General features: G+C 36.9%; 1 protein-coding gene across 3 annotated transcripts in view; it reads right to left on the reverse strand.

Moving 5' to 3' along the window:
* Positions 1–202: 202 nt before the first annotated feature.
* Positions 203–19,579, reverse strand: part of LOC131044642 (mannosyltransferase APTG1) — a 33,372-nt gene continuing 13,995 nt past the window's right edge. The window contains exons 4-10 of one of the 3 annotated variants that reach the window (XM_057978006.2): positions 3,318–3,422; positions 2,893–3,185; positions 2,478–2,759; positions 1,349–1,547; positions 1,112–1,263; positions 791–953; positions 203–682 (exon numbers count right to left, since the gene is read on the reverse strand). In XM_057978006.2, the coding sequence (XP_057833989.2) occupies positions 596–682; positions 791–953; positions 1,112–1,263; positions 1,349–1,547; positions 2,478–2,759; positions 2,893–3,185; positions 3,318–3,422 (1,281 nt within the window). In that variant the 3' untranslated portion in view covers positions 203–595. Of the gene's footprint in view, positions 683–790; positions 966–1,111; positions 1,264–1,348; positions 1,548–2,477; positions 2,760–2,892; positions 3,186–3,317; positions 3,423–19,579 lie in introns of all 3 variants that reach the window. The other 2 variants (XM_057978005.2, XM_057978007.2) reach the window with 2 other exon arrangements.

Below are 19,579 nucleotides of genomic sequence, written 5' to 3' on the forward strand. Positions count from 1 at the left end.
TTTAGCACTGGCAGAAACTATGGACATTCCAAAGTTTAAAAATAAATTCCCCTGTCTCGTCATCCTCTCCAAACGAAGGGTATATAAAACATAACACATGGCTCAAATTGGATTTCTGTCTGTTATGTACTTTTCAATGATATATAACTTTTTATAATTGTGTTAATACATGCTAATGTCAAAATTATCATAAATCCACTACTACATAAGAAACAATTATATTAAACATCCAATCACCAAAATTCACTGCCATGATTGGATCTGGGATCTTTCATTAGACAATAAAAAATATGTGCAGACAACTCACAGAGGTAATGGAAGAGTTAATTAAGCTTTTCCTGCCTATAAGTGAAGATAAAAAACAATATTGCCATTAGCAATCCTCTGTTTCATTTTAAAATTTGGATTATGCCTTGCTAAGGAGAAGGCATCATATGAAACTAGATGCTAGGGTGTTAGTGTTTCTATAAAACTGTCACATTGTTCATCCTGTCCAATTTCTGTAGAGCATTCGGGTCCGCACCTATTAATTATTTTACACCATGTCATTTTTAGAAAAGATTACTAGGAAAAGGTGCACTGTGCAGACAAAAATTCAAACAGTTTGGTGCTGGATGTAAACCACAACATAACCTTGTAGCTCACGATCAACTCGAAAATGTGAATGAAAATATTTTTGAGCCTGCAGTTATAAAATTGCCCCTATGTGAGTTCAGAATCTACTTGCAAGCAATGCCTAGAAAGCAAATGATAGCATCATGAAATCCAAAAGTCACATTTTATACACCACCTTTATGTAACCATGCAAAGCCAAAATATCTCTCAATTGCACTTCCTGAGCATCAAATAGCACTAGATGACTTGGTAGAGGCAGACTGTCAAGCATATTTGATGCAAAACCTAATGGGTCTCTAATAAAACAATCCGATTCGTCCATAATCTGCTCTGTACTGCTGCCAACATCACTGTCACTCATTAGTTAGCTATTCCATTACATAACCCAGGGCTACCATTTGAAAAAAAATGAGCATTTATTCAAGAATCACAGCTAAAACTGAAAATCTATGTTAAATTAAATAAGTTTGAAATGAAAATATGGGCAAAAAATCACCTTGGAGTACAGTCCAGGAAGCGCATTGTCAAATTTTTGTGCACTGATGCATAATAAGGAGTTGCATGGCAAGGCATTAAAAAGGTCACACTCTGGACATGGCCCTTGTCTGCCTCCTTGGCTAGAAAAATCATTACAGCTTCACTCCCTCTCTGTCTGATCACAAGTATGAAAAGATCATCTCTTCCTGTTTTTTTTAAATTTAATATTTCCAATCATCATAATAAAACAAAGTACCTGATGCACCAAACTCATATATAAAGCTGTTGGAATATTTGTTATGAGCAGGATGAAGATGACATAAAATTTCCACGACCATTTTTTAGTTTCATTTAACTTTCCCATTTTTTGTTGTGAAGGAAAACTATGCTTGTCCAGCTCGGCCAGTGAGTATCCACTAAACATCATGGTAATTGGGAGTACTGGCAGAACAAACCTACCAAAACAAACAAGTAAATATGATGAATCAAGAAAATAATAAGTTTCTGAAATCATTAAACCAAATCAGAAGCCCAGTAGTTTGAACACTTTTCAGGTCAAACCTTACCAAATAACAAGAGACTGGCACATAGGTCTTTGTAGAGATGATTCATAATAAATGTCATATTACCCATACCTTCAGAATTCAGGTAATTTTCCTGTCTGAAAGAATTCCTTTGCAGAAATATATGATGCTCAAAGATGTAAAAGAATGAATTGGATGCATAAGCAACTAAATGCTAGAGGCTGCAGCCCAATGTTTTGAACACATAACAATAAGCAGCACTGGTATCTTGAAAATAAGTTTCTGGATTTGACTACGTGAACTTTTTACCCATCAACATTTCAGATCACACTCCATGATCCATCATTAGGATGAAGAAAGTAGACAGCATAAGAAGAGAAATAGAGTGTGATCTAAAACATCAATAGGAAAAAAGTTTGCAGTCAAATCCAGAAACATATTTTCAAGCTATTATCATGGACTGCAGAAATTTCATGTCTTTAAGCATTGGTATCTGCTACCTATAGTTTCTAGAAATTGACCATACTAATTCTCAAACTAAAATTGTCGCTAAACCCTTTATCTGCAGCATTGTAGTCTGAAGAGTGCAGCATTAAGGAAAGGTTAAAAACTTCTGCTGGCTAATTTATAATTATTGTGGATCTTGTAAGCATGTGTCCTGCTTTCTGGTGGAATGAAAGGAATATATAGAAACAAGTACAAGGATGTCATATTTATTACTTCAATATATTTCCGCAATTGTGTTTGTCAGTATGAAAGACAGAATGCTCCATTGACATTTTAACTATAAACTCCAAACCAAGAAAAAAGGCTAAAATCACACTTCAATCAAAGGTCTTGATTCTAAATATAAAAACTAACCTAAATTCTTTGTGGCCAAGGACACTATAAAGCCCCAAAACCCATCCAATCAATCCAGCTAACTGCCATTCTTTTGATAGCCAAATACCAGCTACCGAAAGAGGTAAGAATGTAAAGGCCATTGCAGGAAAACCCTGTGTAAAGTACCAGTGCCAAGGGTGTGTTCCATAATAATCTCCGCCAGCTGAAAGAAAATTGAATTTCAAAAAATTCAGAGGCACCAATATCCAAGTTCCATACATCCAGCGGTCCAATAAACATGTTGTGACAAGTACAATGGCCCTGGCAACACAAGCGTAACTAGTCAGAACCATCTCACATAATTATCTTGAAAAGTGTAAGCATGAAAGGATTTGGTAGAAAATATGAGAAAGAACATTCCCTTAAAAATGGACCAAAAAGATTTTATCTGTACCCAATTGGAATGAGCTCAAAGAAAAGAAACTTTGTTTTGTCGTGTGCCTTGTACAAATGTATGATACCAAGATAAAACCACAAAACTGCACTTGTGGGCCGAATAGCGCAACATATTGCTGCTACAAAAAGAGCTATCTTTCTTGACATAGGAGAGTAATGTGCTTCACCAGGAAGAGATGTATAAAAGGGCCAGTAAAACAGAGATACAATTGTCAGCACTGTCTCCAAGCTATTTGACAAGGTTCGAGTAATACAGAAAAACATAAACCAATTTGTCATCTGACAAAAGAGCTGATTTCAGAATAATTGTTAAGAATTCCATTATTTCAAAAACAGAAAAGAACGCACTGAATAAAACTCAACTAGAATAAGAATCCACAATTGTGCACAAACAATGCTATATCCCAATCAGAATGAGGATACTGCCCATTGTGAAACATGCTTGCCAAAACAACGATCAGCTAGCTTGTACAAGTAGATATCTCCAATTGCCGCAAATAAAGACTGAAGAAGCCGAGGAGTCTTAATCTAAAAAAGGAAAAACCAGAAATCTCACAAAAGTTAAATTCTTTCAGCACAAAAGAAATATTACATATTTCTTTTGGAATTCCTATACCTGGTCTTCACAGACTTTCTCATTTAAACGTTTTTAAATTGATGTCCAACAATTCATATGGTTCGCCATGTTAATGCATATTCTTCAGTTAAAAACAGAGTTAAAGTACAAAGAAAGCATTATGGTGAGTTTTAAACTGAACAAGAGAGAATTATTGATTAGCCCTACAGGCTATGTCGATTGTGAAATGGAAAGTTAAGAGCAAACACTGAAACCACTATACATCCAATGAGACGAGATAGCAGAATAAGTTCTTCTATTTGTCTTGAATAGGATATATGTCACATGAGAATGCAAAGCTAGACTAAGTATCCAAAATATGTGATTCATGTGGGGCAGATCCTAGGGAGGATAGCATGGATATTAACAATGTGTTATAAGAAAAACTTTTTGTTTTTATCTTGGTGGCTTGGTTTTTCTTTTGAGCACGAGAGGAAATATTGTATTACAATATTGTGACAAAAATGGGCAGTTTCCAAAACCTTTTGTGATGCAATCATTGACCTTCCTTCTTGAATATATGTCACAAGAGAGCACAAGCTAGACTTATTAGAAAGGAGCTGTGCAGTGAGAAATGGTGAGTTGCAAATTATGCTGAGTAATTAGCAAGAGTTGTGAACTGTAAAGTCAACCCAAACGTACTTATGTTTGAATGGTTCTCATAGTTTGATTGTGAGAAATTCAAATTCCTAGAAAGATACATAAGGAATTGGTTCTTTACAATTTTGCTTAGAAAATCAAAAGCTATATAACAGATCTATGGTTCTTCAAACTCTAAAAGAAAAATAAAATAACAGTCCGTCTTCCTATGGGAAGGAAAAGGAATGCATAGGTTACTTAAGTATTTACAGAACCAGACGATTGAACATCTTCCTTTGTGATGAGTTTGTTAAAACAAATACAAACAACAAACAATGCTTACAATCATAGTTCAAAAAACATGGACTCCAGAAATTGATTCCGACTTGAGGCTTGGTAAAAACTTGGGATATTAAAAAATACATACATTCATAAAATAAACTTGAACAACATGCAAAATACCGAATTTTGAGAACTCATACATAAATTTTCTATTATTTTGACCAAAAATGTAAACCAATGCGTACCATAGTGCCATATAGATAAGATTATCGTGCTGTTGTCACCATCATAGAAAATAATTGATCCAACAAATTTTTCGTTCAACTAAAGCGTCTCAATGCCAGCACCCTCCATATACATTGTAAAGATTACTCCTCAAGAATAATATCAACCTTAGTGTAACTTGTGAATTTCCTATGGTTTTGTCTAGTGTTTCAGTACGGTCTTATTTGTTCGCCCTAGCTTAAACCCTAAACCCTTCTGGCTCTATTGCAGTTTGTCTTATTTGTAGTTGACCTATTGTCTCGATCGTCGATAACTTAAGTTACAACTTATGTCTTGTGTTCGTTTGTTTACCAGACCCACTGTCCTAAGGCCCCTTTTGTTCCCGATCACCTTGATGCATTTTAATTTGCCTAAGTCTCTTAAGGAGTGACATATGTGGTGGTTTCCTCCTATTCTCTGTGTGAGTGCCAAGTGTCTAAATTCTATTGTATTACTCATGACCCTTCTTTCACAAGATACATAAAGTTGGCCCACCTCTAAGTCACAATGTTGCGAGCTTAGGCCGTGTGCCATGTTTGTTAGTGGGACCTTTATTTGTCGGCCTTTCTTCACCTTAATGTGCAATGATGTAAGGATTGGTCATAGTATTCCATGTGTTATCATGCTATTGCATTGCATTGCCATAATCTATCGCACTTTCCTCTCTATCAAAAATCCAAAGTTGCGAGTCTACAAGATGGTGACATGTATCACTCTTGTCAAAGGCGGGCTTCGACATCCCTTTGTTCTTCAAACAAAAGAAGCGGCCCCACCAATCCTACAATCGGCATCCATGTGGCGATTTCCCATTGCATTGCATGTCTCCCTTATATTCCAAGTTCATGTGGTGGGTTCAAGTTCCAAATTGCAAGTGTGCACAATGTTGACGTGTGACAGCCCAATTTAACAGTTTGCATTGCTCCCACGCATCACATGATCAAGTAGTGGGCCCGATTTTCAAATTGTGATGGCACGAGTTTGCGCTAAGTGTCTTCCCCAAACATTCCTCAACTCACTAGTACGTGCCATGTTTTCATTGGATGCATTGCTCAAAGGTATCACATGCTCTTGAAGGATGGCCCACCTCAAACTCACAAGAAGGCGAGATCTCACCACATGTCTTTGTGGAACCATTGGATTGTCTTGTAAAGTGTTTAATCACAACATTAAAAGATAAAGGCCATTTTTCAAATATGACAAATTGTGACAATCGTTAATTTGCCTAGTCAGTGATGATTAATGGCCTAGATTCATAGTTGTAGAGAATGGCTAGTTGCGAATAGATAGTTCGCGTATATGGGCTTTAATTGTGGTTCCCATTAATATATACCAATCGCACACACAATTCTAGCAATAATGCATTCAATTGAACTCTCCAAAATGTCAAAAGGAGCTGGGTTTGAAGAATTTCCAAATATCAAGTAGTGCGAACATTTACAAAAGCAACTAGCGTTTGCAAAGAGCAATAGCAAGTAAAGGTTATGAGCTCTATTGAATTTCATTTTGCAAAGGGTTATTCTAGTCTTCTAGTATCTAGTCATTGAAAATGAAAATCTTGGGGGATCCTAGATTAGTTGATTTTTGAAAAAGGAGAGAGATTTTCAAATTTTCTTGAGAACCCTAGCTTTCTATAAATTTGAACCCTAGCCCTAGAAACAATGGACAGAACCTCAAGAGCTATTAAGAGGGGTTTGGATAAGGATGTTTTTGCACAATTGCTTAGTCAATCAAAGAGGAGGCAGCATGCCTAGGGTTCAAGTATCATATCTGATAGGTTGATAGACAAAGTAGAGGTTTGTAGGGATCCTTTGCTCCTAGTAAATGGGTGGAATCTTTTTAGATATGCATATAACAAGAGCAAGGCTCCTAGGACTATGAATAATGCCTAGAGGCTGAATTTAGGGAAACCAGTAGTCCCCTAATGTTTTCATCAACGTAGATGTAGTTAGGGCAATTGCTAAGAAGTATAGCATTGACAAAAAAACTATTTATAATGAAAAGGGTTCTTTTCTTCCTCGATTTGATAGAAGCAGTGTATGTGAGATTTTCATGTTGAATACGAATGCTCATGTCTCTATTAACTTTGGATCATTAAAAAGGGAATATGAAAGGGACCAAGGCAACTGCAGAGTAAAGTGGCTCCCAAATCATAGAAGGGAAGAAATGGGAAACCAGTAAGGTTTGAAAGGGATGAAATTGAGCCCTTCAACTATGATATTTTCGAAGACTACTTCATCAAGACATACTTTGCTATATGCCAAGTTTTGGGAGTAGATGTGAAGACTCAAGTGCATGTGCAATTGATGGTGCTAGTTGTAGATGTTCAACACACATATTCAAACACACTTCTTTTATTTCTAAAAAGAATTCATAAAGCCCTTATGAATATTAAGCAAGATGGCAGAGTGGTGCACTTGAAATGGTATTCTTTACCGTCACATACTTTTGTATAGTGGGAGAAAGGTTTGGACCTGTTGTGACCTTTTTCACACATTGCCCCATTGCAAATGGGGACCCTCCTTGCTTTTTCTTTTTAGGGTTTTGTTAGAGTCTCGCAGCCTTCTCGATGCCCAATTTTGTCAGTTTTGGAAGGTTCGAGTTTTGAAAGTCATAAGTCAATCTGTGCAAACCATGGTCAAAACAGAGTCTAGACGTTGTCAATGTGCCTAGAAAGTCCGAAGAACGAAGATTGCAATTGATTTGGGTCAATTTGGACAATTTTCTATTTTTGGGAAGTTTTGCTTTTTTGCTTTTTCCTATTTTTTAGGAAGTTTAGTTTTGGCACTTTAAGCACGATCCTTGAAATGGCTATTTTTAGAAAGTTTTTCCTATTTTTTAGGGATGCTTGCTTTTTCCATTTTTGGAAAGGGGTCTAGGGTTTGCACTATTGGCTCTGAGTTACATTGAAAATGATCAAGAATTCCACTCAAAATTCAAGTTTTGTCCTAAAAAGCTAAGTTCCTAGATTTTAGGGATCCATAGGAATTCGGTGGATAAATGGAGTATGAATTTCAAATTTCAAGATGATTCGAGTTGAAATGCATAAGTTATGGAGATTTCAAATCTGGTTAGCATAGGGATCAACTCTCTCCAAGTCCACCCAACAAAGAGGTTCATAGGGTCATAAGTTTGATCAAGTCCGTCTTGGGATGTATGGGCTAGGGGAATGAAGTTGTTCAAGTCCGCCATGTAAGAGGTGCAAAGGTGTGATCAAGCCCGCCTAGAGGAGGTGAACAACTCATATGATGTTCGCTTGGAATGTGGAGAGTGAAAGAAACATATGAAGTCCACCCTTGAGTGGAATACATTCCATGAAGTCCTCCTAAAAGTTGAAGAGGTAACAAGTAAGAGGTGCACAACTTTTGTCAAGTCGGCCCACATATAGAATACAATCTACAAAGTCCGCCCTGCCTTGGAAAATTTGACCAGCAAGGAAAGAAATTCTTCAAGTCCGCCATGAAGAATAAGGGAAGGAAGCAAGTCAAGACTGCCTAGAGATGTGCGAACATGGTGCCAAGAGTGACCAAGTCTACCTAGACATTAAGAAGACAGCAGGTGAGAAGTACAGAGAGTTAAAGAAATCTGCTTGCCTATGGTGCACAAGTTCCATGAAGTTCGCCCACATGTGAAATACATTTCAAGTAAGAGGTGCAAAGGTTTAATAAAGTCCGCCTAGCAATAGTAGAAGGCTTTGACGAGAAGTGAAAGAATCTTGCCAAGTCCGCCATGTAGATGGAGAAGAGGTTCTTCCAAGTCCGCCCTCATTGCTTGATAAGATGGAAGACATTTCATGAAGTCCACCCAAGCTAGAAAAGAATAAGCAAAATCTATGATGACAAAGTCCGCCTTGGCTGGGAAATAGTTTGGTTGGCAGCAAGGAAAGAAAATTATTCTCTCAACTTCGCTATGCCAAAGAAAGAAACTCATTAATCTCACCAGCATAAGGAAAGCATTCTCATGAAGTCCACCCTATTACGAAATCCTCAATCTTGCGTCCAATGGCAAGCAACTGATCACGGATTTCCTAAATCCTATTCAAGTGATCCTGGAGTGATTTCCGCTCATCCATGACAATAGAAAACAAAGTGTTCTTGAGAAAGAAGACCATGCTTTTATCAAAAGTCTCATGTAGGGTTTTGAGATGCGCCCATATCTTAGCAGCTGTTTTGCCGGATGGAATCTGAGGGAGCTGATCATCAACTACAGATAATTTGAGAAGCATCATTGCCTCTCGATTATGCTGGTCATATGCAACCAGATCAGGACCCGCTGTAGTTGGACGCTGAGTAGTACCCAAAACCACTTGATCGCTGCCGCAATATTCGAAGATGGTTAGCATCTACTGCTTCCACGTGCTATAGTTCCAACCATTGAACTTCTGATTTCCCTCGAGCAAAATATTCGTCAGAGATGCCATGGCACAAATTTCTGTGAAAAATGTTAAAAACTGAGAAGGCACGTACATCGAGGCAAAATGTCGGAGGACCCAAAAAAAACGAAGAGGAACCCAGAAGAGAGCTTGAAAAACCTAGAAAAAATATGTTGTCGGAATCTAGATCCGCTTGCTCAAAAATCGAGGCACCCAAAAAAAACGAACGATAGCCCAGTTGAGCTCTCAAAAAACCCACCACAAACCTGTGCTCAGAAAAAAAATTCGACTGAATCTGGAGGGTCAAAACCCTAGCCGAAAGTCAGAAAACGCGGGTTTGACCAAGTTGCAAGTTGCAGAAAAAATGGCAGGTTTGTACTGCGCCGAAAAATGCCGAAAAACCCTCACCAGACAGACGCAAATAGGAAGAATCCTGTTACACGGGATGAACACAGCCCTTAACAACCTCGAAAAATAGAAGATTAAAAAAAAAAAAAGGGAAAAAATTCTTCACGAATTTTTGTTTGAAAAACTTTTGAAAACAACAAATTTCCGAAAATCTGTAGCAAAACCAAGAGGCCCGAAAAATCTCAGAAAAGAATTCACAAATTCTTTATTCAGGCTCTGATACCATATTACTAAGTAATTGGTAAAATATTTGCTTAATATTAACAGAGATCAATAGATCTTTATATACAAGAAGAAAGACGATGTTTCCTTAGGAAACGATTGTGAAGAATAGAAACATTCTATTCTAGCTAACAGCTAACTAAGTATTTACAAAATATTACAGTAGATAACCATTAACAATAAATAGAAACTATCTATTATCGTAATACGCCCGCCTTCAAAATATGATAAGCAAGCAAGGAAAATATTTTACCAACTCCACCATGGTGAAGGAAAGAAAGTTTCAAAATTCGAGCAAGGGAAAGAAGAAAGTTTTAGAAAGTTTCAAAATTTGGAAGAAGAAAGAAAGAAGAAAGAAAGATGGAGTTCAATTCATGAACTCAAACTGAAAATAGAAACTTTCTCGAGGAACTAAACTCAAACTAGAAACAAAATCAGAACTTTCCCAAGTGACTGAGTTCAACTGAAATCAAAATAGAAACTTTCTTAAGAGACTAAACTCAACAAAGAAACAAGACACGTCTAGGTTCAATGAATGGAAGAAAAATAGAAACAAATCTAGTTCGAATTTGGAAGGACTAACAGGGTTTCTAATTGCAAAGATCGAACTCTTTAGGAATGAATCATTCATTCATTTCTCTCATTCAGACACTTGAAGAAAGATTATTTCAGGTTTTCTAAAGCATTGAGGAGAAGACAAACAAGGGTTTTCATCTATTTCTCAAGGTGACAAGGGTATTCTAGTTTGTTTCCTTACCTTTTGATGAAGATTCAAGGCATCTTCCGTGATTTTCAATCTACATTTCAAAATTTTGGAGGAGATTTTCAGGGACATAGTCTGATTTTCACATATTTTCCAGAATTCGAATCTGATTTCAACGTTTATTTCACAGATTTTGGGACTAAGTTATTCATTTTCAGATTAATCAAAGACAAATTTCACTCCCAAACCTTCAAATCAGATTGAGTTTTCAAGGGTTTCTAAAATTTCTAAGTGTTCATAGCTTGTTAAAGGCTAAAAGAGTTGAGGAATTGGAGTAAAAGGGACCAAAATCAGAGCACAATCTGCCATCAAATCTTCAAAATTCACGTTTAAAATGAGGATTCTAACTTATTTCCTTTAATTTTGGCAGGTTTTGAATGACAACGGAGGTGGGATCATCACAGAAAACACAAATGGAGTTTCAAGCCAAATTCAGAATTGAAAAATTCCACAAGCAAGGTTTGTCCGAGCATAGAGATGGCCGAAATTTGGCAAAGTATGAGAAATACTTCACAGGGGAATTCTTCTCCAAATTCAAGGCACTTGAAAGGATCTCAAAGCATCAAGAAAGAAAAGTTCTCGGACTTGGTGAAAATATAGAAAATAATTTTTGACTTCTTGGGGGATTTCATCTACAAACCCAGACCTATGGAAGCAATCAAGACAACTTCTTGAAGGATTTCATCTCCTAAAGAGTTAAAGACAAGCTCCTAACCAAAATCAGATGGTGACAAGAAGAAACAAATTTCCATACTTAGAGATCTTCTTCACACAAATTGGCGAATTCAGGGAAGACATCCAACAAGCTGAGGTGGCGCCTCATCATCTTCCGACCAATCAGATTGTTCCAAGTCAACATGTCCAGGTTCAATGAACCTGACTTATCTACAGAAGCTTCTAGAGGGCACACTTCACAATGCAACAACCTTCTATTTTTATTATTGGTTCATATTTAGTAAGAAGGACAAGTGTCCCCAAATGTAATTTTCTCATTGGTCGAGGGGTAGTTAGTTGTAACAAACCCTAATTAGGGTTTTGATCTTTCAATCTGGGCCCTTGATCACTGTTTGATCAAGGTTGTTCAAAACTTTTGTGTGCCTATATAAGGTTTCCTCCTCTCATTTGGAGAGTGTGAGGTTTTTGAAATATTGTTGCGAGAGGTCATTTTTGGATAATATATTACTTGTGTGTTTCTAGGCTTTGTATTCTCTATTATCTGAATGATTAGCAAGGTTTTCAATTTCCTCAACATAATAGTTTAGATTTTATTTCATGTATGTTAGACGAATGCAAGATCTGATAAGTATTGATTTGTGGTGAATCTTCGCTCATACTTTTGATGAACAGATGATTTTTATTCATTGTGTATGCTTAACTTCCGATCATAAGCACATCCCTTGAAGATTGCATCCGCTTTGTGTAGTTGTCCTAAGCGAGGCGAAGCAAAGTGTGGTTATTGGGATCACCTGGTCAATACGGTCTCTTGAATTCTTAGGAATAGATTAGAATTTCTAAACCCTTGTCTCCTTTTCAATTTTTCCGTGATCCAAGTCCCAAATGATAGAGCTTCATTGTCTAAACCTTCATTGTGAATTGAACAATCCAAACGTAAGTCTCTTTGTGTATTACCAGCATATCACAACGCCCATTGAGCTTATCCACACGTCAAGACCTGACAAAAGAAACCTTGGAATCGCCATATGATCTTCTCGCAATCTTAGCATAAGCGGTGATTTTTCAAGATAGGATAGAGTGTCTTTGGACATTTTATTTTGAGTTTGGTGAATGATAAAACACATACCAACAGGACCCCACAATTGCAATTAAGAATGCAAGATGAGCAAAATCAACAACTGCCAATCCAAGAATGGATATACCTTTGGGACATGCATTGTGAAAAATCTAATTATGTCATCTTTGAAGAGTTCTTTGTCAATATGGTGATGAAGAATTTAGGTTATCCAATGGTTGTTTAAGAAAGTAAGAAGATTCCTAAGACCTCTATAGCAATAGCCTGAGTATTAGGATTATGTCATGTCCCCTAAATAAGTGATTATGAATATATGGAATATTAATTATCTTATATAAAGTTCCATTCACTTATATAAATAATTAATATTTATAAAACATACGTTGCAATTATATTAATATTTATAAGTCATATGTTGCAATAGTTTAGCCGTAATTAATCTTAACGATTACGGGAATTCAACCAACTCTTGCCAAATAAAGAATGGGCTCACGATAGGAGGAGATCATCGGATTTGGATAAAAATCAAAAGCGTGGAAGAATATTTGAATCTGCGTGTATAACACTCAGACTCGTCGTGCCTTTCGTCAGTCTCCAACTGACCTATTGGTTCTACGATTCAGAAAGAGAATCGATTTGCTAGCAGGAAGTGGACTTCGTCGAGGTTCCAGGTTGCCACGGGTGTGTTTGGTAGAGCAGAGTCACCGTAAGTATGACTCGAAGACACACATCTTATCGCAGTTGACAAGAGTAACAGAGGCAACGACGTGTATGATACAACAGAATCGTGGGGGAAGTGAACCCGACTATTTCCTATTGCAGTCTGCGTGAATCTAGGTAGCCACGACAGGAGTGTTGAATAACAGGAATCACCTCAGAAACCAATAGCGTGACCATTGCGCGGAACATCACAGCGGATTACTAGCAAACCTGAAATCGGGATGTATCGCAGAGGGTATTAGTCAATGCGGAAGAGGCAACGTGATGTGTAGATGGAATGCGGAGTACCAGTTTGTCAATACTTATAGACATTGCATATTCTGATGAGTTGATGCGAAGATCAATCAACAGAAGGCCAACCAGGTGCAATAAGATACAAAACTTTATTTCTGTTCTGGAAAGAATAAATTGACTCTATGTTTTACAGAGACTGATCTACTTTGTATATTTATCAGTGACTACTTAGATAGAACTAGAATCAATGCAAGGAAGACACCTAACTAAGAGATGTTGTATAAGAGGTTATTTCCACCATTGGCTATAATACACAAACACTTTCTTCCTGCAATGTTCTGGTGATAAAATTGAATGGTATCAAATCTAAGTTAAGGAATTTTACAGTGGTATCAGAGCTTTGAATCCTGCCAGCCTGTAGGGTATTTTCAGGAAAATTTAATGCACCAAGGAAATTATAATTTCCGAAATACTAGGGCCCGTCAAAACAGGTTTCCAAACTCTCCTTTAGCATAGAATAGTTCATCAATTCCATTTGACATTGAGGATAGCCACACAGAAACAGACGAGGAATTTATTTTTGAAACCAACATGGGAGACCCAGATAAAAATAGGGACCTATTGGCTGCATTGATCAGAAGTCAGCAAGATATGCAAGATAATGTTAATAGGATGACCAACTTGATGACCCAGTTTATGGCTAATAATATTAATCAGCACCAAAATAATGGAAGACAGAATAATCAACATCAAAATAATGGGGGAAACAATGGGGGTAGAGATGAACAATCAGTTAATAATCAGCCAGAAAGAACAGGAACAGCAAGACCATTTATGCCTAAATTTACTGCTAGAAACCAGCCATCTGAAAATGAACCTACAATAAGAGAAATTCAGGAAGAAATACATCAAGACTGGTTAGGTTCTGGTGAAGAATTCAGATCATCAATGACATTTAGAGAATATTTAGATGTCAGAATGAAACATAGACCAAGAGGACAGCGAGGAAATAACAGTGAATTACAAAGAAAAATTGGAAAGATGTCCATTCCTTATTTTGATGGTTCAGGTAAGACAACTGCTCGGGCTTGGGTGCAAAAACTAGATACATATTTCCAATTAAACCCTATGATGGAAGAAGAAGCCATTAAATATGTTGCATTACATCTTGACGGTGTAGCACATGAATGGTGGCATCATGGACAAATAACCTTGGGCCATAATTTGATAGGCACTTATCTTGAGTTTACTAAGAAACTTATTGATAGGTTTGATTCTAAAGACCCTGAATTACACCTTAAGGATTTGACTCAACTTAAGCAAATTGGAACTGTTGAACAATATATCTCTGAATTTGAAAAATTGGCAGTCTTAGTCACTGAAATTTTTGAAAGACACAAGATTGTGATATTCATAAATGGATTGTCTGATTCCCTCAAAGGGTGGGTTAAATCCTTAAACCCCCTTACTTTACAAACAGCTGTCAAAAGAGCAAGAGAATTAGAACCATCTTCAAAAGGAAAAAATTTTAACAAAGGACCACCTCCTAAACCGGAAAAGGACAAACAACCTTTCAACAAAGATAATTTCCCTAAAAACAGGCTAGATAAAGAAGAAAGAGAAGAACTCAGAAGGAAAAAGCTATGTTTCAGTTGTAGGGAAGCCTGGCAGCTTGGACACAGATGTTTAGGGAAGGGGAAAATTCATTATATTGAGGTTATGTCTAACAGTGAGGATGAAAAGAATGTTAATCCTAACATAGAACGAACACATCAAAATACTGAGTCAGAAACAGGTACCAAACAAGGAGAAGGAGTCATAGCATCCATGACAAGAACCCCACATTATAATATTTTCCGAGTTAGAGGAGTTTTGAATGGACAGCGTGTAATTGTTATGCTTGATAGTGGTTCTACACATATTTTTATAGATGCTGCACTTGTGGAAAAACGTGGTTTGCAGAATGAAAAACATGAGGGATTTGATGTTAGAGTAGCAGGAGGAACTAATTTGTCTAGCACTCATAAAGTTCCTAAATTGAATATTACTCTTGGCAATTACACTGTTACAGATGATTTTTATGTAATTGATCTGGCTAACACTAATGTTGTCTTGGGCATACAGTGGATGGAAACATTAGATGAATATACACAGAGCTTTAAAAGAATGGAATTCTCTTTTAAAATTGATGATAAGAAGGTAGTCCTTTGTGGTATGTCTAACAGTGGCCCCAGGATCATCAGTGCAAAAAGAATGGAAGCTATTTTCAGACATGGAGATGTGGCATGGTTAGCACAATGTTTAATCTCCAACAAGGTATCAAGTTTTGAATCTAAATCTTATCAAGCTGATTTGTTAATAGTATTAAATTCACATCATTTGGTTTTTAATGATATTCCTCCAGGAGTCCCACCTGATAGAGGTTTTGAACACACTATTGAATTAGAAGAAGGTGCTAAACCAGTGATTACTACTCCTTATAGACACCCTAAAACATTCAAGGATGAAATAGAAAAGGCAATTAAGGAGTTATTGGATATGGGACATATCAGACCTAGTTCTAGTCCTTTTGCTTCATCTGTAGTATTGGTCAAAAAGAAAGACGGAACTCTTTGAATGTGTATTGACTACAGAGCTTTTAACAAGAAAACAATCAAAAACAAGTATCCAATTCCTTGAATTGATGAATTGTTAGATGAGTTGCATGGTGCTATTTATTTTTCTAAAATTGAGTTGAGATCAGGGTATCATCAGATTAAATTAAGAGAACAAGATATTCATAAAACTGCTTTCCGCTGTCATTATGGTCATTATGAATTCTTGGTTATGCTGTTTGGTCTAACAAATGCTCCAACAACATTTCAGTCCTGTATGAATCATATTTTTAACAAACAGTTAAGGAAATTTTTGCTGGTATTCTTTGATGATATATTGATTTATAGCAAAACTTGGGAAGAGCATTTGAAACATATTGACATAATTCTTGGTATTATGGAATCACAATCATTATATGCAAAGGCATCTAAATGTGAATTTGGAATGACTAAAATTTTGTATTTAGGGCATATGATCAATGCCATAGGGGTACAGGTTCACCAAGAGAAGATAAGAGCCATTTTGGAGTGGCCAACACCACGGAATCTTACAGAGTTAAGGGGATTCTTTGGTTTATGCAGTTATTACAGGAGGTTTGTCAAAGGTTTTTCACGGCTTGGGGCACCCTTGACAGATCTTACCAAAAAGGGGGCTTTCAGATGGACTGAGGAAGCTCAACAAGTATTTGAGAAACTTAATGAGGTAATGAGTTCTTGTCCAGTACTTGCTCTTCCAGATTTTAATCAGCCTTTTGTGTTGGAATGTGATGCTTCTGGCGATGGAATAGGGGCAGTTTTAATGCAAAGCAAACATCCTATAGTTTATGAAAGCAGGAAGCTTAATAAACTTGAGAAACTATATTCCATCTATGATAAAGAAATGTTGGCAATCATGCATGCATTGACAAAATTTAAACAGTATTTGGTTGGTAGCAGATTTGTGGTGAAAACTGACCATAATAGCTTGAGATATTTCTTGGGCCAAAAAGATTTAAATGACAGGCAACAGAAGTGGATCAGTAAAATTCAAGCTTATGACTTTGAGATCGAATATGTAAAAGGTAAAAATAATGTTGTTGCCGATGCTTTATCTAGAAGGCCTTAAATCAATGCATTATCTGTCGTAACAGCGGATTGGAAATCTTTATTGCTGGTCGAGTACTCAAAGGATTCTTTTGCATGTGATTTGCTAGATGGCAATATACAGGATGATAAATATAAAATTGTTAATAATATTATCTATTACAAGGACAGGATTTATTTAACTCCTGGTTCGAAGTTAAAAGAAAAAATTCTTCAATCTATGCATGATATTCCTCTAGCAGGGCATCCTGGATACTTCAAAACGTATCGTCTGGTAAGAGAAAGGTTCACTTGGAAAGGCTTAAAAAACGATGTCCTACGCTATGTCAAGGAATGCACCACCTGCCAACAAAATAAAGTAGAACAAACGTATCCTGCCGGTTTACTACAGCCACTACCTATAGTAGATCAGAAATGGGAAAGTATATACATGGATTTCATCACAGGTTTACCGAAATCCCAAGGTAAAGATTGTATATTTGTTGTGGTTGATAGATTAACTAAATTTGCACACTTCTTTTCTATCACTACAGAATTTACAGCAGTTCAGATTGCAGAGTTATTCTTCAGAGAAGTTTTTAGATTACATGGTTTACCAAAGACTATAATCAGTGATAGAGATAGCAGATTTTTGAGCCTATTTTGGGGGGAGCTTTTCAGATTGACAGGTACCGAGTTGAATCATAGCACTAGTTATCATCCGCAAACCGATGGGCAGACGGAAATAGTGAACTATGTAGCCGGTCATCAAAAGGCTTGGGTTCGTTGGTTATATTTGGGTGAATATTGTTATAATACTACCTTTCATATGTCAATTGGTATGTCTCCTTTCAAAGCATTATATGGCTATGATGTACTTTCTTTTCTTGACCTTGCTTTTGAGCAGAGCAATGTACCTAGAACTCATGATTGGCTTCAAGAAAGTCAAGACATTCTGTCAGCTCTTAAGGAGAATTTGCAAGGTGCTCAGAATCAACAGAAAATCTATGCAGATAAAAAGCGAATTGAACGCCATTTCGAAGTGGGAGATTTGGTATTTCTCAGGTCGCAACCTTATCGGCAATCTTCTCTGAAACGTAGTGGATTCGAAGAACTTAAGCCTCAGTTTTATGGTCCCTATCAAGTAGTACGGAAGGTTGGCTTAGTTGCGTATGAACTTGATTACAGGTAGATAGCAAAATACATAGTGTATTTCATGTATCTTGTCTCAAGAAAGCTCTGGGGCAGCAGGTGTCAGTATCCAAAGACTTACCTCCCTTGACTGACGAAGGGAAACTTGAAATGATACCAAAAGTAATTTCGGGACAGGAAACTGCGGAACAAGACCATCAGGGAATATCTCATCAAATGGAAAAATCTGCCTCAGGATAATGCCACTTGGGAAAATGAAAGAGTTTTGGAGTTGCTTGAGGGCAAGCAACACGAGGCAGGGAAGACTATCATGTCCCCTAAATAAGTGATTATGAATATATGGAGTATTAATTATCTTATATAAGGTTCCATTCACTTATATAAATAATTAATATTTATAAAACATACGTTGCAATTATATTAATATTTATAAGTCATATGTTGCAATAGTTTAGCCGTAATTAATCTTAATGATTACGGGAATTCAACCAACTCTTGCCAAATAAAGAATGGGCTCACGATAGGAGGAGATCATCGGATTTGGATAAAAATCAAAAGCGTGGAAGAATATTTGAATCTGCATGTATAACACTCAGACTCATCGTGCCTTTCATCAGTCTCCAACTGACCTATTGGTTCTACGATTCAGAAAGAGAATCGATTTGCTAGCAGGAAGTGGACTTCGTCGGGATTCCAGGTTGCCACAGGTGTGTTTGGTAGAGCAGAGTCACCGGAAGTATGACTCGAAGACACACATCTTATCGCAGTTGATGAGAGTAACAGAGGCAACATCGTGTATGATACAGCAAAATCGCGGGGGAAGTGAACCCGACTATTTCCTATTGCAATCTGCGTGAATCTAGGTAGCCACGACAGGGGTGTTGAATAACAAGAATCACCTCAGAAACCAATAACGTGACCATTGCGCGGAACATCACAACGGATTACTAGCAAACCCGAAATCAGGATGTATCGCAAAGGGATCGGGATGTATCGCAGAGGGTATTAGTCAATGCGGAAGAGGCAACGTGATGTGTAGATGGAATGCGGAGTACCAGTTCGTCAATACTTAGACATTGCATATTCTGATGAGTTGATGTGAAGATTAATCAACAGAAGGCCAACCATGTGCAATAAGATACAAAACTTTATTTCTGTTCTTGAAAGAATAAATTGACTCTATGTTTTACAGAGACTATTCTAGTTTGTATATTTATTGGTGACTACTTAGATAGAACTAGAATCAATGCAAGTAAGGAAGACACCTAACTAAGAGATGTTGTCTAAGAGGTTATTTCCACCATTGGCTATAATACACAAACACTTTCTTCCTGCAATGTTCTGGTGATGAAATTGAATGGTATCAAATCTAAGTTAGGGAATTTTACAGATTAAGGTGCCATCTACCTTGTAAATCCTATGGCATGGTTCCAACATCCTTGGAAAGTGTCATAAGGCACTTTTGATGTATTGGGAAAACAATTTCTAATATTAAATTCACACTGTTGTTTGTAATACAATCATAAGAGGTGATGGGTTCTACTAGCAGCATTAAAAGTGGGTTGTGAACATAATTACTAAATATTGTTCTCCACACTTGTGGATGTCTAGAATAAGATAATGACTTATGAAGTGGAAAAATGAGTGACCTATGGGCTTCTCCAAGTGGA

This window comes from Cryptomeria japonica, chromosome 1, assembly GCF_030272615.1.
Source record: "Cryptomeria japonica chromosome 1, Sugi_1.0, whole genome shotgun sequence".
Lineage (NCBI taxonomy): Eukaryota > Viridiplantae > Streptophyta > Pinopsida > Cupressales > Cupressaceae > Cryptomeria > Cryptomeria japonica.